This window comes from Amblyomma mixtum, chromosome 5, assembly GCF_055824585.1.
Source record: "Amblyomma mixtum isolate Tamu chromosome 5, ASM5582458v1, whole genome shotgun sequence".
NCBI classification, from domain to species: Eukaryota; Metazoa; Arthropoda; class Arachnida; order Ixodida; family Ixodidae; genus Amblyomma; species Amblyomma mixtum.
In genome coordinates, this window is record NC_143016.1 from 184,334,212 (window position 1) to 184,360,240 (window position 26,029).

A 26,029-nucleotide genomic window follows, 5' to 3' on the forward strand; every position below is an offset into this window, starting at 1 on the left:
CTGGTCCAGGATTACAGTGAGCCTCATGAATGAAGTCCACGAAATAGAGGTATCAGCTGTAACAAGTGCAAAACCTTACTCGTGAGCAAATATTCATCCCATGGGAAAGGGAATCGTGCTGCGCCAACACTCTTAAAAGCACATTTTTCTTTTTGCATGTGCACTTGCCATGTTCATTTCGGACAATGTTGGAAGCGTCGTCAAGGCAGATGTGCGAAGCGCATGCATGCTGTGTGCTAACAGTGGGCGGTAAAGGACTAAGAAGTGAAATGGGGCGGATTTGGACTCCATAGCTCATATTTCTCGTCATACATTGAGAGATGACTCATGCCTGTGCATATTAATGCAACCCCGAGAACAAATTAAAGGGGGCCTCTGTCAGTAGATCACTGCGTCGTACTGACAAAGGGGCTACTTTTACTGAAAACAGGGCTTTTGTAAACTAGACAAGATAAAAAAAATGAAATACAGGTGTCGCCAATATCGGTCGTTTCCGCAGGCAAACTACAGTGACGTGAAGATAGTTTTTTCATGCAGGTCTCTCAGGTTAGGCTACGCCGTCATTTACCGTGGAATTTCAGTGATGCGAATCTCGCGGAATCCTGAAAAATATTTGTGTCATCCGAAATTCATTTCGTCCAAAATGAATAAAATCTGTAAGTGGAAGCACGGGTTGCGCAGATCTGTTTAAGGCGGATGGATTTACTTGCGACTGCATCGCCACCGCTCCTTGCTCGCAGTCCATACTGCATGACTGGCAGTAGCAATGTTGGCAACGTATTGCCGCGAATTTTTGTAGTGTTTGTGTCGCTTTATCGGTTTCTTCGTGATGCAAGACGCGACCAGATTTATCTCTATTGATCACATTCAAGCGGTGCCCATTCTATGTTGTTCCAGAATGTTCTATTTACTTTGCACGCCTTATCTCGAAGGTTCGCTGTGAGCTTTTTAATTGCGCACGGCCGAGAGCGGCGGGCATCGGTTCGATGGCTGCCAAGGATACTTGTTGCTACGTCACTACCGACTCATGCAGTTCTTTGTGGGCGCAAGTCAGCCCAATAAGCAGTTTTCTTTTAGAAGAACTTTTCGCTGGCTTCTTGCTTTCCGGAGTGCAGTCACCACTACATGGCAGTATGGACCTTGTGCCACCGCTTGCTGCTCGCGATGCATACCCCATGACTGGCAGTGGTGGGAATGCTGCCCCAATTGCACCAACCTCAGCCATTTCCATAAACCTGCTGCTACACACCGATGATTTTTGATGAAATTGCATCATTGCTGTGCCAAAACGCCATTCCGGCAACCCAAGAACTGTGGTGAATCCAAGGTGGTACAGGTAACCGCTTAAACCCGCATTCACGAAATCAAAGTGAGCAGCAGCAGCAGCAAGGCCAGGTGACTCACAAGGCAGCTCGGTGAAGTTCTGCCCCAGAAAGGACACGTGGAAGCGGAGCCCCAGCTGCTGCAGCTCTCGCAGGGCGGCCACAAACTCCTCGGGGCCCTTGTCATGCTCCCTGCAAACCAAGGAGCCTAACTTGATCTAGCCAGCCGGAATGAGCAACGGAGCAAGACACGTCTCAAACACTAACGAGAAAAATGAAGCCAAGAAAATTGAAATTTTTTGTCTAAAATAAGGATAAGGTCATAGGAGTTCTTGGCAGAAAGAGCTCCTTCACATACAGGGCAGACAGGTACTTTGGCATGACACAGCTCGCCACATTTTCTGATGTATAAGTCGTATTTGTTTTGTGGATTTTTAGTCGGTGTGTCTTATATATTAGTGCTACTGGCGTAGTTACTGCTTGAAAAAAAAATCGATCTGCAAAAGAGATAGACACAGAACTATTAGGGAGCTCTAACGCAGCGCGATGTTATTGTGACCCGATCCCGCGAGGGCAAAGCTGCACCTACGCATTGCCAGATGAGCACTCCTCGCGGATATGTGTGCATGCATAGATGTTCATGGTAGCAGATCACATCATCATCATCATCAGCAGCAGCAGCAGCCAGACTACGCCCACTGCAGGGCAAAGGCCTCTCTCATGTCTCTCCAGTTAACCTTGTCCTTTGCCAGTTGCGGCCACCGCATTCCCACAAATTTCTTAGTCTCATCTGCCCACCTAATTTTCTGCCGCCCCCTGCTACGCTTGCCTTCTCTTGGAATCCACTCCGGTATACCCTTAAGGACCAGCGGTTATCTTGCCTTCGCATTACATGCCCTGCCCAAGCTCACTTCTTCCTCTCGATTTCAACTAGGATATCATTAACCCGCGTTTGCTCTCTCACCCACTCCGCCCGCTTCTGATCTCTTAACGTTACACATAATCATTTTTCTTTCCATAGCTCGCTGCGTTGTCCTTAACTCTTTCGCTACCGCGCCATAGGCCATCGTTCGCATATGATCGATTCAAATCGCCCGCGCAAAAAAGCTCATTTTGGAGCATCGTGGACGTGCTACGCCATCTAGTTAGCGAGCTCAACAACTGCTCTTTCGATTGCAGCCTTGGTTTCAGTGTTTTGACATGAGGGGGCGCCATGAAAAATAAAACTTTGAACGGCCGCAGCAGCGTCAGCCGGAGAGAATGGCGTCCGCGTTGCCGCGCGCTCCTCGAAAGCGAAAGCCGACACCGAGCACGTCGGCCGGTTTCGGTTTCGTTTTTTGCGACGAAAGCAATGGTTATTTGTCGGGCAACAATGTACAAACGTCGAATTTCGGTTTCGACAGCGAGACTTCGCCTCGGGAGCCTGGAAAGTCAGCGCGTACTTGCATGTAAGCTCTGTTTTCGTTCGCTGTGTGTTTTCTGCGATGCATACGGTTTGTAATTGATGGCAGTGGTTTATTTTTGTTCTTTAGGGTCTTGACAATGGATGGCAAAGACAGTTTGCCAAATGCTCAAGGTCGCGTCGCGTTTTTCAACCAAGACAACAGCTAGGTGTCCATATCGGCACATCGCTGCGGAGCGGCGCTTGGAGATTCGCTCGACTTCTCGACTTTTTTTTGATGCTCTTCACGGCGGAAATGATGAAGACCGTGTGCGGAAACACTAATAAGTATGCATGGATGAAGATTTTCAGCAAATTCGGCATGACGGCTCATGGGAAGACGTGAATCTGTTGGATATTCTGATGTTCATTTGAATCATCATATACATTGGAATTGTTGACCTGCCACGACTGTATCTCTACTGAAATACCAGAATAGTCTATTCTGGCCTTCTTCCATCAAAAATCATTTCTCAAAATTGGTTTTTCGCTTTTTTGTTTGTTTGTTTTTTGCACGTAACGGACCCGGATGATTCAGTGGCGGCAGCTTCTATTGGCAAGACTTGGAAAGTGTCCTGGCTTTTGAACCACATCGATAAAACTTATTTCATCGATCCTGATGTTTTAGAGCTTGCCTAAAATGCCAAATTTTATCAGCTGGCTTTCAGGCAGCAGCTCATTCAAGAAATCTTCAGGTATGATGAGGGAAAAGAAGTCCACGCCCCCAAACCTCCCATAGAATCCATTCAACACCAACCGAAAAGAATGAAAAAAAGAAGAAACTGCAAGTTCGGCTATCAGAGAACAAGAGAGGAACAAAGATAAAACCTTATGTGAAGCACCTGTCAGTCTACCTCTGCTTCACATCTTCACCCCTGATTGCTCTTCACAGTGGCACCACAGTCATGACCCCTGACTTGACAAGCCATGGAAAGTGCAGTAAATTTTTCTCATAGCTGAAACTGTGAATAACGACAGCTATAAACATGTGCAACAGTTTGTATATTCCAGTTTTTCTCTAATCAAGTTCGGGCTTCGTGCAGCCGGTAATTTTTGTTTTTTATATATACTTTTTTTGTGTTTTTAGCTAATTTCACAAATAAATGTTCATTTACTTTTGCACACACAACTATTCTGTTTGTTTCATTCAGAAGTGCAACTAATAAGCTACAATTTCATGCATTGCAATATGTGCTGGGTGTATTAGTTCTTGTGAAAAAAATTTTTCTTTCAGTACACTCCAAATTGTGCATTTTTCCGCGGTAGCGAAAGAGTTAACTTAAGCTGAACCCTCTTTGTTAGCCTCCACGTTTTTGCCCCATAGGTGAGTACCGGTAAGATGCAGCTGTTGTATACTTTTCTCTTGAGGGATATTGGTAAACTGCCATTCATGTTCTGAGAGAACCCCATTCTTATTCTTCTAGTTAGGAGATCACATTACGCTAAAAATGTCAATTTTTAAAATGTTAACCTTACATCTACCGGACTGAATGCAGTGCGCGCTTCATGCAGCCACTACATTTCAGTGCCGCCATATTATCGAAAGTTTTGATTTCGGCACAGCATCCATGCGGTTATTTTGTCTGGTCAATACGATGCCACCTATGAGGAGGCGAAGAAGCTATGATGCGAAATTCGTTGCGTGCCATTGATTAAATGCTGAAGAATGGGAACAGGGCCGCTGGGAGACAGTTCAGTGTAACGAAAAAAATTATTGGGGCTAGTGCAAGCCCTCAACAGCACTCTGATCGATGAAGCCAACAAAAAAGGCAGGCCGCAGGAAGAAGGTACGCTTGTCACAGCTCGAAGGTCATCTGCGCATGGCAGCTGCCGTAAACGTGTACAGTCGCTGACCGATATTTCGGAGGGGCGAAGAAAGCGGTCCGAATAATCGTCCAGTCCAAAAAATCCATACACTTAAAAAAAAAATAACTTTGCCATGAAGAATCAGCCTCGCCTTTTCCCACATTCCGTTTTTAAGCAATAATACTAAATTGCCCTTCAGCCAGACTCATTTCCATCGCGTGCGCACCCACCTCACGCCAGCGATGCGGTCGCGGGTCATGCAGTGAGCGCACCGCACTCCGCACGAAGCAAAAACAGAGCCCACTTTAACAATGTTGAAATTCGGGCTTGTTGGTTCATACTTTGGAGCAATAGCGCAAACAGGACAAGGGACCAGGAACGAGTAGACACACACTTCCCTGGGCAACGACGGTTGCAAAGGCTGAAAGTGGGAACCCAAAGGATAAGACGAGCGGAAGCGAGCACATCCGACAGCACCCCCCCGATCCCATGTCACCCCACCCGCCCCCTGCCTGCCCTGCACCACAGACGATGTCGTCGCATTGTCTAAGCCGAGGCGGACGGTGCCGCGGTCTTGTTTCAAGCGCAGTCAACACGAGCAAGGGCAGCTCTTATTTGTGGGCCACCTTGATGGCATCGAACAGCGTGCCATTAACTCGAATTGCAACACTGAGGCTCAATACCCAAGCCAGTCTGTCCGAATGACTCCTTTTAAATCCAAGATGGCGCCTCTCACGGCGGTGAAGGGTTGGTTGGTTGTGACAGCGATGCCTACTCACGTGTATGCTAGTTTGAAAAAAACAGTTTCGGTCAACAAATAATCTCCACAGTATGCCTGGCCTCAATATCAGTTCGAAAAATCAAAATTTCCGACTCCACAGAGTCGTGAAATATACACATTCCCCTGAGTCACGTGATGGTTCGTGTTCCTCAATGAAGTCCTAAATATTGTGAATTCCTAATAATTGGAGTCCGAAAAATTGGTGCACTCTCCGGCGAAGAGATACTCATCACGTCTTTATAGCATTTACCGAATGAACAGATGCATCTTATACACTAGTGCAACTTATGTGCAATTTTTTCACAAAACCATGTACCAACAATGACCAAGTACTACTTCAAAATAAATAGAAATGAAAAGCCGTGTTCCATATGACTAATTAAACTCAACATACCCAAGTGCAAAGTGCAAATACATGCAGGTAACAGGTAGCACACTAACGTCAGCTACACATGCTCATTAAACTCAACCAACCTTTCTCAAGTTAAAATCTGGATATCACTAACAGCCTCACGTGGTGTGATCACACTGAAGCTTGCAACTGAAACTATGCAATCACTCAGGCTTATCAGCAGCAAATCAGTTCCTGCCCTCCTTCCATCCACAGCTTAGACTACAAAACTTCCGTCCGCACAAACTAGAATTTCCCTCTCCAATTTGGAATCCACATCAAGCTTACTTAAAGGGGGACACTGGTCTTAGACCTATTTTCCTTATTTTTATCCCAATCCTAACGAAACTGTACCACCTTGCTCAGGTTATTATACTGATCTCAATAATGCAATTACCTTTCTCATAAATTAGTCGTTACTAAGATACTTAATTTTAATTAGTCATTCATTAGTACCTTGGTGCAAAAAAAAACTGCTCAATAAAAAATCATTTTTAATCCATGGCTGCATAGTATGGTGAGTAAAGAGTGCAATAATCAAAACCATTTTTCTATTTTACCCTCATTAGTAATTTTACAGCACTTAGAATATCAGTATTCAAGGTATGAATGTAATGCATCGATAAACTTTGCGAAATTATAAATTTTTGAAGTGCGATTGAACAAATCTGCTTCAATTATTGCACACACTATGCCTTCAGCTTCCCTTAGCAAACAATATGACATCTCTATCTGTCCTAGATGTTGAGATATCGACATACTCAGACAGCCAGAGGTCCAAAATTTTTATGCCATTAAATTGTCAGCTCCTGCATAAATTCAGCCCACACGATGATCTGAATTTGATATTACGGTCAAAATGATGATTTCTTGAAGGAAAAAATTTGCACAGTTGGAAAATAGCTGCAGATTCCACAAATGTCATTTTTTGGTCTCAAAGACCAGTGTCCCCCTAACTGAGTCTAGAAGCCATCCAAAACCATGCAGCCCACTTTATTTCATCTGACTACGACACCCACTCCAGCACTGACAGCATAAAATTATCTCTTGAAATCAAGCCTCTCATGCACAGGTGGGAAATTGGCTGTTTGTCTTTGTTTCATAAACTGCACTGCTGTTTTCCTTCACTATGAGACTCCATTCCGCTCCCACCCTACAGAACATCTCACAGCCTCTTCAACTCCATGAGCATTCTGTGACTCCACAGCTCCTGTAACACATTTAACGGATCATTTCTGCCTGCTGCCAAAGAAGAGTGGAATTCGCTACCTGACTGCATTGTTATCAAAAGCGATGCATGTAAGTTGCGGCAACTGCTGACATACTTGAAAACATAATATAGGTTATTCTTGTCTTTGGATTTCATCTTTATGTTGTAGTTCTGTGCTTGGCTACACCTGTCTACAGGGTTTATACACTTTTTTCTTTTCGTATCCTGCCTGACTATGACCATGATACTAATTGTAGCCTATTATGTTATTGCAATGTTCCCCCCCCCCCCCCATCCCCCCTTAGTAATACCCCTCCCAGGGTTCCTTAAAGGTGCACTGAAGAGGAATCTGAACTCGTCTTTTTGCCACGGGAACTCAATCTACACGTTCTGAGCATTCTTAGAAACTTCGATTTATGGCCCTGTGTGGCTGATTTCCCTAATTAAATCGAATTAACGCCCGCCTCCCGCCTTTATTTTTCGAATTCTCCCCCGTACGGTGGGCGGAGTCGACCAACGCGTGGAGTGCCTTTCAGCCAGCTCCGTGGAGGCTTTGCTTCCGCTTTATTTTGTTTTTTAGGTTTCCGTGAATAAATAGTTTTATTCGCAGATAACATAGCCGCAAAATAAGCCCGCAGAAATAAAAATACGCGCGGACTATTTGCTTCTACGGACTACTACGTATTACTCCGCCGATGGCAGAGCGGCAAGCCGCCACGGGACTGGATGAAAGGCACTCCACGCGTTGGTCGACTCGACCCACCGTACGGGGGAGAATTTAAAAAAAAAGGCGGGAGCAGGACGCTAATTCGATTTAATTAGGGAAATCGGCCACACAGGGCAATAAATCGAAGTTTCTAAGAATGCTCGGAATGTGCAGATCGAGTTCCCGTGGTAAAAAGATGAGTTCAGATTCCTCTTCAGTGCACCTTTAATACTGAATAAATGATGACGGTAGAACTTTGTTTGCAGCAGGGTGCGACTTATAGACAGGATAATTCCTTTCCACAAATAATCGCTCTGAAACAAACTTCAAATCCTACTTGTGGGTCCTAGCACGAACAAAACATGATCTATGAGTTTCCCTTGCTCTTGCTGATAGTCTGGGACCATTTCTGAAATCTTTGCGCATACGGCTGGTGCATTGGTCTTTATGCTTTGGAAAGATTAACTTGTTCCCGACTGAACTCTTTTCCATAGCCGCTAAACCTTTCCCTTGAAATAGCCCCTCTCACTTTACAACAAAGCCTCCAGTGTTGCTGGCATGCGCTGGGCAGAAACCATTGTGCTTGAAGTTGATAATGCCAGAATATAAGAGCCAGAGAACATGGACTGTCAATAAGGAATAAGCTAGATATGCACCTACCATAACACTGTCATTCTAGCAACTGTCAGTCAAACCCAAAGGAAACCAAAGTACTTGGAAAACAGTGAATGTACAGTAGCCAGATAATTGCTAGAACCCTAATTTATTAAAAATAAACACATTTACACCTAAATGGTATGTGAGCTGTGCTGTTTTGCAGCGAATTAAATTTGTTTAGGCGCCGAGTTTAGACGCCTCCTCACGCCTGCTCTCATCTGCATGCGTGCACACGCAGGCCATCATTTTTGAAGTTGGGAGTAGCGTGCACCCTATGCAGTACTTGTGCCTATTCCAATTCCTTATGTAATAGAGTTGTTTGCATTTGATCTCTATTGTTTGCACACTAGCATTGTAGTCGTGGTATCTGTTGCGTTAATATCTGCTACTCACCTTTTTCAAAGTATCTGCTGTCAGTTATTGGGAGGTGGGGCTAGTCAAGCTACTAATGTGTAGCTTTTTTCCCACCTTCCCTACCACATCTCATGTATCATTTTTTGCTTTGTGGTAAAAAAATAAACCTCGAACTTCAAACATATTGCTACACATCAAGCCAATCACACCCTCCTGTCCATCCCAGCCCACTGACCATCGGTGTGGCCAGACGATGTGCAGAGGTGCAGCGGGATCCCTGGCGGGGGCAACCGGGCCTGGCAAGGGCCCCACGTCCACGGGGAAAGGCAGCACCCGGGCCTTGGCCTCCAGGCGAGGTCGCAGGGGTCCCAGACAGCCTGCCCCGGGCACCCTGCCCAAGAAGGGCTCCACAGCCGCCAGGAAGGAGTCCCGGTTGAAGCACGAGTTGAACAGCACCACATCAGCCGCCAGGCTGCACAGGAGCACCACAGCAAGGGATGGTGAAGGACGCCGATTCCAGTCCAGCCCATTACCATCATCAGCCTAACTGCCCAGCAAACCAAAAACCTCTCAGAGACGTCTAGCTAGACATCTCTGAGAGGTCTACTAATGCTGGATGGGTTTGCTGGGTGGAGGACAGGGGCCTCTCCATAACGACCTCCACTTAAGGGGGGACACTGGTCTTTGAGACCAAAAAATGACCAATAATTCGATTTTCAAAAAATGACATTTGTGGAATTTACAGCTATTATTCTCCAACTGTACCAATTTTTTCCTTCAAGAAATCAGTATTTTAACCATAATATCAAATTCAGGTCAACATGGGGGCTGAATTTATGCAGGAGCTGACAATTTGATGGCATAAAAATTTTGGACATCTGGCTCCCTTAGTATGCTGATATCTCAATATCTAGGACAGATAGAGATGTCACTGTTTGCTAAGGGAAGCTGAAGGCATAGTGTGTACAATAATCGAAGCAGATTTGTTCAATCACAATTCAAAAATTTATAATTTCGCAAAGTTTACCGATGCATTTACAATCACACCTTGAACATTGATATTCGAAGTGCTGTAAAATTACTAATGAGGGTAAAATGGAAAAATGGTTTTGATTATTGCACTCTTTACTCACCATACTATGTAGCCATGGATTAAAAATGATTTTTTACTGAACAGTTTTTTTTGCACCGAGGTACTAATGAATGACTAATTAAGACTGATTATCTTGGGAACCGACTGGTTTATGAGAAAGGTAATTGCATTATTGAGATCAGTATAATAACCTGAGCAAGGTGGTACAGTTTCGTTAGGATTGGGATAAAAGTAAGGAAAATAGGTCTAAGACCAGTGTCCCCCCTTAACCCTGTTCTGTACCACCTAAGGTTACCCTGTTCTCATAAGCTTCCCCCTGCTAGGGTAGCCTTCACATGGAATCCACATTATCGAGTGGGACTTTTGCATTACATGTCCTGTTAGGACATCATTTACTCGCACTTCCTCTCTGATCTATTTAGCTGACTTACACATTTTTTTTTAGCCACGGACGAGCGAAGACAAGGTGGTAGAAGCATGGAGGGTGTTTTTGGAGAGTGAAGTGGAAGTTGGGTCGGCTGGACACTACCGGGAGCCAACTTGGTACACCTGGTGTACACTGGCCTTGAGCAAAGGTTTTGCGCCGGTAACAATATTATACTTACGCCGAAAGTCACGCTATGCAAGGAGACACGCCAAAGATGCATGGAACAGTCATCGAAACTCCAGTCTCAGGAGCACGATGACTAACCATTAGAATTAATGAATCACAAGTGTCTCCAGTATTCAAAAGGATTTATAAAACAGAAAAACTATAAAATCTCTGACTGTAACAAGTCCCATGTACAATGAGATTGGCATTTACTGAGTAATGTTCATTTAAGGCAGCAATTACTCATTAGCTCCCTCAGAATCTTCACAGCGGGAGAGTTTTCCAGTCCGGTCAAAGACTGGAAAACTCAGGCTATCATCTGTCAGGAACTCTACCAATGAAGTTCACCATGGCAAGGCTGACTAATTCAAAACACAAAACAGGGACAGAGCAGGACAAATTTTCGTCAACTAAAAAAGCTCTGAGAAAGCTGCTGAGCTTTCTTTTCTAGCTGTATTAATTTCACACAGGATGATGCAATTGTGCAATTATTTCCATCAATGAAATCTGCTCCATCTACACATATTCTCCCTAATCACTGGACTAAGATTACTGAGCAACAGATTTCAATGTACAAGATAGAAAGCCAGTGCTGTCATCATTATATGATCATTATTCTTCATGCAAACTTGCAAAACACGCACAGGGATACAGGCAGAATCATGCTGACAACTAGCACCAGAAGTGGCACAACGCCTACCTGCCAAGTGTTGCTGGGGAACAGATAGGAAAGAATGGAAAACACAAGAAAAATTAAGGAAGGGAGAAAATGTAAAGGAAAATGCGAAAAAAAAAAATCACAATGCCGCTCAACAGTGCAAGAAACGCAAAGCTTGCCAAACCGTGTCTACGCTACAAGAGAGTGAGGCTACATGATCTCTCCTTTTGAGCAGTATGTTCCATGCCTGTGAAGCTTCCTAGGTTCTCATACGTGAGTGTGATAATTCTCCATTCTCCAACAAAGATTTTGAGATTCGGGGGTGTCAAATTCCCCAAAAAGTGTATCAAAAGCAGACCTTGTGACCCAAGAGCTTTTGACCGACCCTGTATGTCACAGAGACACGAGGTGTGCCATACTGTGCCATCAGCACAAGATTGATTGATTGCAAACTTTATTTAAACTGGCAATTACTGGAGCCTTGGGTGGTCCGCCTATTCCGGCAGCCCACTGGCCTGCACCAAATGACCAAGAGGATGAGACAAAGAAAAACTAGGCTGCAATTTGACCTTTGTTTTGCCAGCTTGTTCGCCGTAGTGCATAAGTACAATGTACCTCATACCTTCATGACATATAAAGCAGTAGTACCGCATAAAGGAGACAAACAGAAACAATGATTTGTTTGTTTGTTTGTTTGTTTGTTTGTTTGTTTGTTTGTTTGTTTGTTTGTTTGTTTGTTTGTTTGTTTGTGCAGGTTTAATGTCCCAAAGCGACTTAGGCTATGAAGGATGTCGTAGTGAAGGGCTCCGGAAATTTCGACCACCCGGAGTTCTTTAACTTGCACTGACATCGCACAGTACACGGGCCTCTAGCATCTCGCCTCCATTGAAATGATGCAACAACTTTGAGGCTATGGCCTTAGAGGGCTATGCACACCAAATTTTTGCTTCCAAGTTTCCTTATTTCAAATAATGCATTAGACATTAATACACATGGATCACACTGTGACATTCACCTATGACCGCCAACTGGTTTATAGTTGAATATCTTCTTGACGCTGTTTCGGATTTGGTTTCATCAACAAAATGATGGTTGCAATGTGTAGTTGGTCTTTAGGTCACGTGAGACCCCAAAAAAACGGCAGTATAGCTGCTGATATGTTGTCATCGCAGCTCTCGAAGCAGGCAGGTTTAAGTGTTGTAGCGAATGGAAACTGTATATCACTGTTTCAACAACAGTTTTTTTTCATGCCTCACATTACCTTATGCCAACTACTCGTCACAGCCGTTGTTCAGTTGATGAATCTAAAATAGCAAGAGAAAAGAAATTAGATTATAAATTATCTGACGGTCATAGGCCAATACCATGCAGTGATCCAAGTAATCTAATGTGTAATGCATCATTTTAAAGAAGAAAACATGCAACTAAAATTAGATGCCTATAGTCCTTTAAAAAAAGTCGGCAGAATACATTGAGACCAGTCATGCTGAGATGCAGTGGAAGGCAGGAAGAGGAAGTGATATATAGACTGCATTAAATTTTCTTTTTTCCCTCTAACTGTTAAAATTTGGAATCGATTGGACGGCTCACTTCGCTTATTGCCAATTGAAGAGTTCGTTGTTCAGTTGCCTGACAATTCGACCTGTTGATCTGTTTTTAATACTTCTATGTTATCTATTTCTATGCTACTCATGTTATTCGTTTTTACTAATGTATGTACCCACTTCTGCTATGTCTCTTTTCCTAGACAGCAGTATTTCTAAATAAATAAATAAACTGTCTTAATCGATTCAAAGGCAGAGCAGTGTGAACTAGAGAGATGTCAGCCACTGTCAGGACAAGCATTCAGCAGCCAGGGCACAACCAACATGCAGTTTGGGCAGAATGGCGCTTAGCCCTCCAGTGCTACCAGGCTCACATGCAGGTTGAGAGAAGGATCCAGCCAAAGCAATGTGCCTGTTAAGGTGCTCACTAAGGAGCCACCGGAGAATCAGCAGACAAGCACCATTGAGAAAAAACTGGACTATGATGGGACGCAGAGGTCATGGGCACTAGAAACATGATGACTGGCCTCTTCATTACCAGCCATTGATCATTACCATTGAACATTAATTACCACTGATCAGTGATTACCATTGATCAGCCATTGATCATTGAGATCGGAAGAGGCGGAGTGGGTGAGGGAACAGACGCGGGTTAATGGCATCCTAGTTGAAATCAAGAGGAAGAAATGGGCTTGGCTGGGCATGTAATGCGAAGGCAAGATAACCGCTAGTCCTTAAGGGTAACGGAGTGGATTCCAAGAGAAGGCAAGCGTAGCAGGGGGCGCCAGAAAGTTAGGTGGGCGAATGAGATTAAGAAGTTTGCGGGGATACAGTGCCCGCAACTGGCGAAGGACAGGGTCAATTGGAGAGACATGGGAGAGGCCTTTGCCCTGCAGTGGGTGTAGTCAGGCCGATCATGATGATGATCATTACCAAGCACTGCCATCTGCTGGCAACGGGATCGAGTTGTTCACGCCAGATAAACAGGGAAGCCTGCATCGATGCAGAGCCACTGGTGCCTTCAGCCCAGGAAATGGGTACACTTAAAGGCAGCCCCATCCACAATGCAGTTAGAGTTATTGTATAGGCTCCCAGAGTTTTGCGTTTGCTTTCCCTATGCTGCCCATGGCTGTATTGGGAGAAGTGCATTTTGCTCAACGGAATGTACCTTGAAGGAGAAAAAAGGTTTCAATAAAGTATTTTAACAATTAAATGTTTCACAGTATCAGTCTTAATTGAACAAACCTTGTAGATAACACAGTTGTGAAAAAATCTGTCCCCCAAGGTGAGTATCTAGGCAGAAAACCGTAACGGATAAAAACGCCCATTGTTCAAGTGCTTCCCCACAACACACAGCCGCCGCAGTTCACGGAACAATTGTTTCAGAGCACTCCCCAGTCAATTTCAGCGATAAAACTTCAGGACAGCATAAAAAATGTGGCATACAAATACAACAATTTTCATAAAATAAATTTTTTTGACCATTTTTTGGAGATTTCAAAGCTGTGCCCCCCTTAAAGGGACACTGAGGAGAAATTGAAGTTGGCTTGTATCGACAGAATACCAGCTCCTGATTACAAAAACGCCACTCATATTGGCAACAAAGCTCTTGTAACATAGAAAAGAGCAAGAACCAAAATACAGGTATCGCCGCCACAGGCCAAACTCGCAAGTACAAGCGTGATGACGTCATAGGACAAAAAAGTGTTGCTAGAACCAATGGTTCTAGCAACACTGGGACACAAGAAACCACGAATCACTGAGGCGCAGCCAATGCATGCGCAAATCTCCTTGACGTTGCCAGATGGTGCCATGTACCCGGCAGCTACGCGTGCCTGCAGCATCGGGACCAATCAGCGCCTGCTCACCGGCAGTAGGTGGACTCCTGGTATTCCGCTAACGGTAACAAGGTACACGGTATGATAAAGGTGTCTATTTGCGAGAACTTCATTGACGACTTTGAGGACGGGATCCATCGTAACGCTGGCAAAACGCCGGTGCAAACGTAAACGAAGCGACGGTAGCGATGGCCGCAATAGCCGATAGATGTCTTCAACGTGCGGCCAGCGGTAGCTTTCTTTTAGGCTGCTGCTAGGCGGCACTGCTGGCCGCCAGAAATCACGGAGTCTGCGTTACGTCATGTGCACGTCATGTTTCACGTCACTTCATCGTGTGTCGTCATAAAAGAATTCCAAGTTTGAATCAGAGCGGCGGGAAAAACTTTTTCAACTTCGAATCCAAATTTCTTAGAAATAAATGCATCTTTCGCTGCCGGCCAAGTGGCAACAAAGCCATGACATGCCGAACTATCGGATTTTGCTTTTAAAAAAATATTAATAGAGCTCTCCTCAGTGTCCCTTTAAGGCTCCTTGAGCATCTCTGATGCCATGGGACACAGTACCACATCTACCATCTCCAGTGGAGGCCCCGCAGATGGAGGTGGCTTAGGAGGGAGGTTCCACTGCTCCAGAGACCAGCACAGAGAACAGCCCTAGAGTGTAGAAGACTTGCGCAGCCACAACCGGCCTAGAAGGGGGTTGAGGCAGGTGCACGTCAGCATTGCATACTGCCAACACTAGGCACCACTCAGCCCCCCAGCATGCAGTGCCTGCGTAGCTGCTCACATTTCATCAATCCTCCAGGTGTGGTCCACGCCACTTTGGGCATTGCGTTTGGGTGGCGTTATAGCTTTCAGTGGTATGATCAAGTTCTCTACACTTTGCACACGTCAGTTTGTGCTGACATGTTCATGTTGCATGTCCACATTTTTGACATGTGTAATAATAGCCGGGTGGCAAAGTGGGAGGATAGGGGGCATAGGGCAGGAGGGGATGGCACTGCTCAATGAGTTGTGCATTGCTGAAAGTGAGCCCGATATGAGTACGAGATGTCACTTTCTCTTCCCTGCCCCATTGTACCGCGATGTGGCATACAGCAGTAATGCCCTAACTGCACACGCCCTCAAGGAGATCAGAATCTGTCTTTTGCACAAGACAGTGATCAATTCCAAGTGCACTCATCGTGCTCCTGCACAGTGCCATGGAGACATAAGTTCAGCTAAGGTCTGCCGCTTCACGATGTTACTACTCTGGTTCTTTCAGGTAACTTTGACAAGGTGATCGCTAGACAAAAGGAATTTCACTTTGTGAACTTTGCCTGTCATACGCTTGTAATCACTCAGGAATAGACAACACAGACTCTTCGGTCAATGCAGTGTGTTTACCAACACAGCATATGACCAAGAAAGGAAACTCTCCAGTTTTCCTTTCAGAAAGGTGGTTTGCCAAGCATTGCTTCAGTGCAGCCTCTTTTCAGGGGTCAATCATTCCTTTTTGAAGAAGGAAACCCGGGATCACCGTTTATATTATTTTCGCCCCAGATTCAACCTTCCAATCAAAGGCCCCTGAGCACCCCAACTGGTATACAGATGGGGAGCCCTTCAGCCGAGACTGGATCAGGACCCCGAACATTACTACCTGTGATTTCTACCCTTCATTTTAAAGCCTCACCACAGGTATATACCAGCTTCGGCATGATGTGGCTCAGAATGCATGATATGCCACCAAACTAAAGGTGCTCCTGTTCGCCTGCTAATCTTTTACAGAGACAAGTAGCAGATATGTGGCGGTTTGGGTCATTCGGTGCAAGTCAGGGATTAAAAGATTACTTAGGCGAGGGTAGGGGTGGGGGGGGGGTGGGGGGGGGGGGGGGACGTGTAAGTGTAGATGTCCTGTCTTTTAGCTCTGTTACTTCCTGATCTGCAGAGTTTTCCTCACGATTGCTGTGTTCATGCTCTGCGCGGGAACCGACGCCCACTTAACTACGACATCCTTCTTCACAGCAGTCACTCTAGTCGAGACAGCTTACGTGGTTTTTCAGCTGACAGTGGTCCCCGGATGACGCGTCGTTTCGTCGCAGCTCTAACTTCCCACCAAAGGCCACAATTTCGAAATGGCTCTCACCAGGAGGCTACCTGGTTGTACCCGTACTGGTAGTCACGCTGCTGCTCCTTCTGCACCGGATAGGCCAGCTGGTTCTCGTGCATGTAGAGTAGCTTGCGCAACGGCGCCAGGTCCGGCCGCAGCCCCAGTAGCTCAGCCAGGTTGAGCACGCCGCTAGCGAGCAGCACGCGATATTGTGCCGACGGCTCGATGCGCTCGGCCAGCCACAGCGCGGCCGTCCGCGCGCGCCAGTGCCACTTGGTGGCTGGCAGCGTGACCAGGCGGCAGTCCTGTGGCCCCAGTTCGGAGCACAGCAGATCCATCAGCTGCCGGTGCGAACCGCCGTAGAAAGGCTCCAACAAAAGCACCGACATCCTCCGCCACCGTCGGCGATCGCGAGTGACGGAGAGCGTGCAAAGTACCGCGCGAACGGCGTCACTCCACCGCGTCCGAAGTTCGCGCCGTACTGTTGCAGATCCGCAGACAGGTAAACTCCGAATGAAAAATTCCGGGCAAACCGCGCACAGCCCACAACAGATTGAGACTTCAAGCAGGAAAAGGGCTGCTGCATGTACGCCATTCAGTTTCTAAATAGACAGTTTTAGTATAGCGTTTGCGTTTTTTGCGTACTCAACACGCAAGATGTTTGCGTACGCTAAATTCAAAGCGCGAACACCACCTTTAGGTGATCGTTTGCGGACCGTTCCGCAATAGGCGCTAAGTAGACATACAACATCCAGGTTCAGCCCCGTTTGGGTAAGTACCTAGCGCCACCACACGTCGAAAAAAAAAATTGAGGTCGTTTTGAGAAGTGCTAAAAATGGCCGTTGCCATGACGACAGTGTACACAACCTGTTGTTAGGCTTACGGGCTTGAAAACAGACTGCTATCTCAAGAGTACCGGCAAGTTATCGCACATAACATTGCGTCCCAGTGAAACGACAGAAAGCGGAAGCGAATACCACCATTTATTACCAGTTGAGCGCCGAATAACTCAATGACGAGGTATTTTAGAACCGAAGCGGGCAAACAGGGCGCCGCCATGTTGTCTCCGCAAGCCCCGCAAAGACGCTACGCTATTTCCAGAAAATTGCGTGCGTACGCTAAACGCTAAGCTTCTTTTAGCGTTCTGCGCATGCGCATTCTACATGCGCTATTTTATTGCGTACGCAAAGGTTTTGCGTACGCTATACTAAAACTGTCTAATATTAGCGCGTTTACGCACATGCGGCTGGCGTGGCGTCATGAGAATAATCAGGGGCGGAGCTTGCTTCTCCACGTGATACTGCCAGCCGGCGCGCGTGATTTGAACGCTGCTAGCAGGCTGTGACAGAGCGGAAAATTGTAATTTGGTTTTTGAGGAAAGGAAATGAAGCAGTAATCGTCTCACATCTCGGTGTTCACCCGAACCACGCCGTAAGGAAAGTGAGAAAGGTGGGAGTGAAAGAATAAATATGTTGCTAGCCGCAGCATCTGCCATCGAAATTGAGGCATCTGAGCTGTGGCTAGCGGGAATAAAAGGACAGGCAGAGTACAGGAGAGGGAAAGAAATGAGGGAGCAATAGTAAGAAATGATTGGGGTAGGGCAGCAATATACACTTTGTACAAGTACAGGGCGTAAAATTCATTTGCGCTTTGTTGCTGCTGCCAACCCGAGCACGGCGGCCGTTTTTCGAAGGAGACGAAACGCAAAAGGCGCCCAGCCTGTAATTGTACCGCTATCCTTTCTTACTATCCCTCACCTCTTTCTTTCCCTCTCCTTTTATTCCCGCTAGCCGCAGCTTAGGTGCCTCAAGTTTCGATGGCAGATGCCGCGGCTAGCAACATTCCATTTTTAAGGCGAAAGCCTTAAAAATGTCGTGACCATATTGTCGTGACCAAGGAATGTTAGCAAGTGTGTCCGCGTTTCAGCGTCCCTACTTAAGTGTCGAGGCTGGGAATCTAACCAGGGCCTATGGTATTTGCAGTGGAGAAGCTATATACCACTCCGCGACGAAGGCTCAGGGTTTGAGCATGAATAAAGGTGCATCTGGTGAACTAATGCATGGGTTTCATAATTAAAATAGAAGAAACAAACAAAATAAAAATAAGAGAAGAAACAAAATAAAAATAAAATAAATTGTGGTTTGGTTTGGTTTATCGGGTTTAACGTCCCAAAGCGACTAAGGCTATGAGAGACGCCGTAGTGGAGGGCTCCGGAAATTTTGACCACCTGGGGTTCTTTAACGTGCACTGACATCGCACAGTACCCTAGCAAAAATTCTGATAGGATAAACTGTTAAGAATCCTATCAGTTCTGTCTATTGCATTATGAAACGATACAACTAATACACTGATAAAATTCCTTTTAGTTCTATTCTGGATGTATCAGCGTTATTCTGCGTATATAAGTCTATCAGTGTATTAGAGTATTCGTATTAGTGTACCAGATCTATGGCGCCTATCAGTACCTATATGTGTTGTATAGGTGTAGTATGTGCATCGAGGAGAAACAAGCTTTCTCGACAGCCAAGAAAATAAGTAAAAAACAATCTTTCTGTATTATCACAAAAGGCAGTACATATAATTCAAATGATGAAGCAAACAATTTGTGAAGGAATGCATAATAAAAATCTACACAACAAAATTAATGTACCAAGCAGTTCAAAAACGACTAATAAATTGATCACATTTAAAACAGCAAAGGTTTTTACATTGAATAACAATGAAACCCACATCATATTCACACCTGCCTTGTCCTGCAGGAAACAAAAAAAAAATGCTCTGAAGAAAGTATTAATCCAATAAAAATCAACCACACCAACAGGAGGAGTGACAGAAAGTATTTCAAAACACTGCATATCCTGCAAGTTGTAAACCATAAAACAAACGAAAGGAGCCACTGACTAGAAATTCACTGTAAATGAACACATACCTTCTCGTCAAGAACACAACAGGAATAGCAGAAGGGTGATCACATTTAAAACAGGAATAATATTTTCGCATTAAACAGTAAAAGCTGGAGCCCAGAGTAGCAGGCAATAAAAGAAAACTGCTATAAGCAAACTACAAAAAGCAATCAACATCAACCACAGAACAAGTGGAGAAAAAAAATGCAAAATATCTCTGCACTCCTGAAAGACACGAAACTGAAGCAAACTTGACTAGGAATTTACACCAGCGCTTTTCCAATTCGTGAAACATGTACCAACCAGCCCGTATTTGCCCTCTTCTGTAATATTCTACCGGGCTTTATTAGTGTGTCAGTTGGAATTCTATATTTTGTATGAGGATCTCTGTTTTCTGTAAAAGACTGATACATCATCTTATCAGGTCTTGTACATGGCACAGTGAGATCTATCTGCTCCCTACCAGTCTGGTACAGAGTTCTATAGGTCAGGTAGGAATATAAATCAGACTAATAGAAGGACCTGTACGACCTATACATACTTTTAAGAGACTTGTAGAAATTTCTATCAGTTTTTTTGCTAGGGAGTACACGGGCCTCTAGAATTTCTCCTGCAAAGAAATTCAACCGCCGCAGCCGGGATCGAACCCGCGTCTTTCGGGTCAGCAGCCGAGCACCATAACCACTGAGCCACCGCGGAAAAAAACAGTGCGTCTCAGGAAACGCTTTCGCCTTGCTGCACTTCAGAGATCCAAAGTTCCCCCTGAATTTTTTATGCGAAGCATATTACTAGAGCTACACTACAGCCCATCGAGCGCGGCGGTGGAGCTACCATTGACCTTTAGCGTGACCACGTGACACCACGTGACAACATGACATCACAGCAGAGGAGAGATGGGCTGCCGGCTCGCGCGGTCGGCCGCGGCGGTGGAGGCTCCACATCAGAGGCGCGGCGGCTGACCACGTGACAACATGACGTCACAGCTGAGGAGAGATGGGCTGCCGGCTCGCGCGGTCGGCCGCGGCGGTGGAGGCTCCACATCAGAGGCGCTGCAGCTGACCACGTGACGCTACAGCAGCGGTGTAAAGCTGAGCTTGCCTCGCTCTTCGGGCACTTACGAGGCGGCCAGGTGTTGGGATGCCGCCTAGAAGCAGGGCTGATTTGAACGAGAAGCGAAAGCTTCAGCGTGCCACAGAGACCGATGAAGAGCGGGATGAACGTCTGGCTAAGCGGCGTGCTCAATATGCGGCTCGGCGACAACGTTCTACAACAACTGAAGAACAAAGCGAGGAACTTTACCAAGCCTAGCCATCAATATGCTTCGCATCTGACTAGGCTTAACCTTAGCTAAGCCTCAGCCATTTTTTATTTGTATTTGTATTAATAAATAGCCACTAACCAACCACAACAACCCGTGTGCTTACTAATGCATGCTAAAGCCTTACTAATGCGTGCTAAAGGACTCTGTGTCTTAGTGATTTTTTTTTTGCATTCTCATTGCTGACACATTTTTATGAAGCATCGGGGCGATGCTTCTTAAAGAGGGTGGCAACGCCTCAAATGGATGTAATCCATGGTTTGACGGCATACCGTCTGGTTAGGGATCATGGCTCACGAAGTTCAGTCATCACTGACCATGGTCAAAAACTCATCAGTAACGCTGCGTTATGTTTGATGTTGTTGTTGGCCTCAAATGAAGGCACATACCCTCAAGGAGATTGGCCATAACCAGGCGATCACTCAGTTACCGCCGGGACGCGGTTTTGTCACCTCTACTTTGTGGGGACGCCTTCGTCCCCTGCGTTCGCTTTCCCTCAACGCACTAGTTCCCTGTGGTTAGCTTCCCCGCAACACACTCCCTTTAGTTGGGTTAACTAACAGGGGAGGGCGCTCGCGTCGCAGCGACACCAACGAGGCAGTACAAGGGGATATGGGCTGGGCATCGTTCGAGGCACGGGAAGCTAAGAGTAAAATACTATATGAAGAACGCCTGAGGAAATTGGACGATGACAGATGGGCAGCTAAGGTATTTAAATATTTATGCAGAAAGAACGTTGACTCACAGTGGCGGAAAAGAACTAGAAAACTAACCAGTAAGTATGCCGGTCATGAGGACGGAGAAAGAAAGAGTATTAAACGACAGGTTAAAAACGCGGAAGTTAAAAATTGGATGAATTCAATGGAAAAGAAACATAGTGTAGAACTATATCGATTCTGGAAAAGACAGATCAGGAAAGAATTTTTCTATGATAACTCAAGAGGCAGTGCCCTACTTTTTGAAGTTAGATCAGGGTGTCTTAGAACGCGCAGCTACAAAAAGAAATTTAACGAAGAAGATGACACATGTGCAGTGTGTGGTAGATCTGTGGAAACAATTGAACACCTCATAATCAAATGTGATGGTATCCATCCGGATGTCGATGCAGGCACAGTCACTCTTTCTGAGGCCCTAGGGTTTAAAGATAACAATGGTCATGTAAATAAATCTGCAGTGGAAGTCAGCAAAAAGCGATTGGAGGATTGGTGGCTGAAAAGCAGAGATGTGGCATAAGGTTAGAATTAGAATTGTAGGAAACCGTAGGCAAAGGTTATGGAGAATCTTAATGAGAATTGCCAACACAGTAAACAAAAAAAATAATAAATAAAGAAAAGCTGAGCATGGTGGCAATTGCCACCACCCCGTTTCAAAGGGGGCGCTCCTATCCATCCATCCATCCATCCAACCAGCGCCACGGATGGCGTGTTTTGCCGCTCGCGCTCGGGGGAAGATTGGCTCTCTTCTCCTTGGGACCTGGAAGCTCGCGGACGTTTCGCGAGCCGCTCCGCTCTTCGCCGCGGGCGCGTCGTACGGTCGTAGCCGGAACACGCTCCCGCCATCCCGTCCCGTCTGGCCTCGGAGTTTGCCCTACCATGGGCGAACGTTCGCTCGTAACCGTGCTGGTGAGTCGGACATCCTCGATTCCTCAGTGTATTTTGTTGCTAGCTGGCGTTATTGTTGTTATAGCAATAAATGCCTTGTTTGTGTCAGCCAGTGTGTCGTTCCCCGCAGAGCAAAGCCCGCCGTGGTCGCCGTGCGCTCGGTAGTGCTCGCGACCACGGGGTGGGGGTCTGGGCGGTTTTGAACTATGTCAGCCGCGCTTAAGCGGGGAGAACGTGTTTATCTCCCCAATTAAGACCCCACATCTGGCAGCCCAACGTGGGGCCTGCTCTTGGATCATTGGACGACTGTCCTGTTCGGTTCGAGGAACGCTCTTTGTCCGGATTTGGCAAGTGGTAGGCCTAGTGTGAATTTTGATCGCTAGGACCTGCGGGATGCTTTCTTGAGTGCGAGGTGTATTGCGCTGCAGCATGTTTGAACTTTTCGACATGCTCAGCATGTTTTTGTTTCGTCAAGTTTTTCTTTTCTGGTGTACCTTCAGCCCGAGAACCACTTGATCCGCATCGAGGGAGCGCGAGGCCTAGCGCCCGCGGAGTTGCCGAGCCCGAAGCGAGTGAGTACGGAAGCCGCGTGGGTGGTCCGAGTTTTCTGTATATATTTTCTCGCTGTCTCTTTTTCGACTCTGGGAGCCGGGTGGCCTGGGGCCACGGGTGCCGCTACGAGCTCCCTGCGCATCTAACTCCAGTGCGACGCGCGCGCCACTGGCGGCGGCGGGCGCGTCCCTGTCAGGAAGGCGGGGGCAGTCAGACAGCTCCCGCTGTGTTGCGCGCGCTGTCGCGAAGCGGTTGTGTGCCTCCTTCCCGAGCACAAAATGGCACATAACAACAGCAGGACACGCTGCTGTGTTGTAGGATGCAATAATACGTATATAAATTCGCCTCGGACAAGGTTTTATGGATTTCCAACGCGACATTGGGAGACGGCCCACCCTTCGCGACGGGCAACACGCGCGCGCTGCTTCTGGCCAAGCAATGGTCAAACCCGTGCGGAATACGCTTGCTTGACTCATGCATTACCTCCTAGACAGGTTTTTGAGTCATGGAAAATTCAGCAGACTCAGAGGAATGATGGCTCTCTGGGAACCCTTCCCTCTTCTTGCACCCACGATTTCCGGTCATTGGCTTGGCTGTCAACAATAAGTGAGCTTAAAAAGCCACGCCGAAAATCGCCCGCAGTCACACCTTAGGAAGGAGCCCAAATTTTGCGCTGCAAAGAATCGTTCACCTTAGTTCCAACTATGCGCAGAATCCTTGCTCGCTTTTACTGCGCCTTGTCGTCCAGCGTCTTTTTCGACAGTAAAGGCACGTTTTCAGGGGCAACGGCAACATGCTCCTGATAAATCTTTGCCTCTGGGTCTGAACGACTGGGTGCTAATTTAGTACAATAATCATATATCCTAATGTCGAAGAGTCAGGGCACTTGTACTAAATGCGTAGACATTAAACAAACCTTGCAATGAAATTCCGCTTTTTGAGCACAAGCTTTCTACAAGAGTCCTGCATGAAATAGCCGGGATACTCCTTTTTTGCAGAATCCCAGTCAAAAAGTTTTGTTTTCTGCAGGAGTTTCAGTGTGCACAGGCGCTTCGCCGCAGCTTGCATTTCTCTTCTGCTTGCAAAAGCTCGTCCATTAGACATTTCATATCATCAAAATACTGACGCACGTGTTGCAGCGATAATGACCTGGCAGTTGCTGAAAAAATTAGAAAATATGAGTGGCAGACTACGCAATGGGCACATCATTTCAAGGCGTAGTTTGAACAGGGCGTTTCACATCGAACACCGAAGGTGCGGCAAACGAGAATGTTATGAAGTCAGGTTTGCGCCGTTCGCTCAGAAGCTGGAGTTTTCTAATTACCTTCAATGTTATGCCGCCTGGCTGTCTTTGAAAGTTTAGACTAAGCGTTTTTAAATGCAGGACACCCCGGGCTCACGGGCGGCTTGTTTTGGAGAGCGTTTCACACCGCTCCAAAAACACAGCAACGGCAGCAGCGTGTTTACGTTTGCCTGCCTTGCAACTGCAGCCCGCGGCAACAAGCTCTCTGCTGGAAGATAGCTTCATGAAAAAAACTGAGGGAGAGTGCAGCGCTGACAGACATTTGATATAAATATTTCTTAGCGTTAATTTGATCTTTTCGGTGGCGCAGTTATGCTTGTCTGCGCAATGCACCGGGCTGTTACTTCGCTCCCGTCGCACGACTCCACTTCTTTCACATTGTGTACATGGCCTGCTTCAAAAAGCTTCGTTCCGTTCCTGACGTTCGCTCCTCGAAAGAATTTTTCAGCCTCATGAATGAATAGGTCGAAATCCCGCCTCTACGAACAGCGGCAGCCGCTAGCAGACGCCATCCCTTCGAAGTCGCGGGGCGAGCCTTCCTGACAGGGACGAGGAACTGGCCGCGCGGGGGAGCTGAACGCAGCCTCGACGGTGGCGGTGCCTGGCGGGTGCAGGGTCCGATACTGTGGGCGCCATGGTGGGCGCCGACCGCTAGAAGCTGCTTCGTGCAGTGAGCGGGGTAGGACCACCTCACAAAGCTGATGTCTCCTCGCGGCTGCACGCACGAAACCCGTTTCGGGTCTTTCTTTTGTTGGGGGTCGTCGACCGTCACTATGGTAGTGAGGCCTAAGGCTTTTCAGAGCTGCCTGCACCATGTCAAAAGTGACACGACCACCGGACCGTGGTGTTCAGAGGGGGCGCACTTTGCTGGCCACCCGTTTTTTTTTCTTAACCTCGCATGAACTGAGCAGTCTCGTTCAACTCAAAAAAGGGCTTTGTTCACTCGAACTTTGCGTTGCACGGCCGCCCGACACGTTTTGCTAGCGAGTTGAGCATTGAGCCACGAGGCCCTCGTGTACGCCGTTTTCCCTCCCATGACCTACGTTAAAGGCATGCGGAGTGTGTTTCGGAAATTTTGCAGATCCAGTGGAGCCACTCCGGCTTGCTGTCGTGTGCACATCGTCTCGCTGCCGCCTGCTGCGACGGAGCGGCCTGTATCCTGTTCGCCGCATCCATCCGGGGCAGCCGTGGCGAGACCAGACAAGAGCCACCTCCGGCTGCTGTTACCCTGGCGACTACTGCAGGATCCTGGCCTGTAGTTTCCAATAGGCCCTCCTCTTCGCGGGCCATGCGAGACGTCCCAGCAGAGACCTTCAGGCCGCCTTCGGAATACCGCGGAAGACTGCGTGCACGCTGTCGGCGTGACCTCCGCTGCAAGACCTGCCTCAAGTGCATGAAGACCAGGAGACTCCTCCATAGCATGTAACTTGCAGGCGCGTGGGTCTATTTAAGGTTGGGGGGATGTGGGGATGCACTCGCCTCCCCGTGGTTCGCTTTCCCGCATTGCACCCCCTACTGTAGTTAGCTCCCCGAAACGCACTCTTCTCAGTTTGGTTACTTTAACTAACAGGGGAGGGCGCTCGCGTCGCAGCGACACCAGCGCCATGGATGGCGTTTTGCTGCGCGCTCGCGGGGGGCGACGGGCTCTCTTCTCCTTGGGACCGGGAAGCTCGCGGACGTTTCGCGAGCCGCTCCGCTCTTCGATGCGGGCGCCTCGCGGTCGGAACTTGCTCCCGCCACCCCGTCCCGTCCGGCCTCGGAGCTTATCCCTTTGCCCTAGCGTGGGCGAACGTTCGCTCGTAACCGTGCTGGTGAGTCGGACATCCTCGATTCCTCAGTGTATTGTTACGCGGCGGCCAGCCGAAGAATGA

At 47.0% G+C, this 26,029-nt stretch overlaps 1 protein-coding gene across 6 annotated transcripts in view; it reads right to left on the reverse strand.

Moving 5' to 3' along the window:
• The window catches only part of LOC149345085 (tRNA-queuosine alpha-mannosyltransferase), a 75,084-nt gene extending 57,385 nt beyond the window's left edge, over window positions 1-17,699 (reverse strand). For all 6 annotated transcript variants that reach the window (XR_016283247.1, XR_016283246.1, XR_016283248.1 and 3 more), the window contains exons 1-3: window positions 16,518-17,699; window positions 8,904-9,140; window positions 1,405-1,514 (exon numbers count right to left, since the gene is read on the reverse strand). Coding sequence is in view for 3 of the 6 variants with exons in the window: in XM_089546427.1 (XP_089402553.1) it covers window positions 1,405-1,514; window positions 8,904-9,140; window positions 16,518-16,870 (700 nt within the window). In the remaining 3 variants the exon portion in view is untranslated. The remainder of the gene's footprint in view (window positions 1-1,404; window positions 1,515-8,903; window positions 9,141-16,517) is intronic.
• Window positions 17,700-26,029: the final 8,330 nt, after the last annotated feature.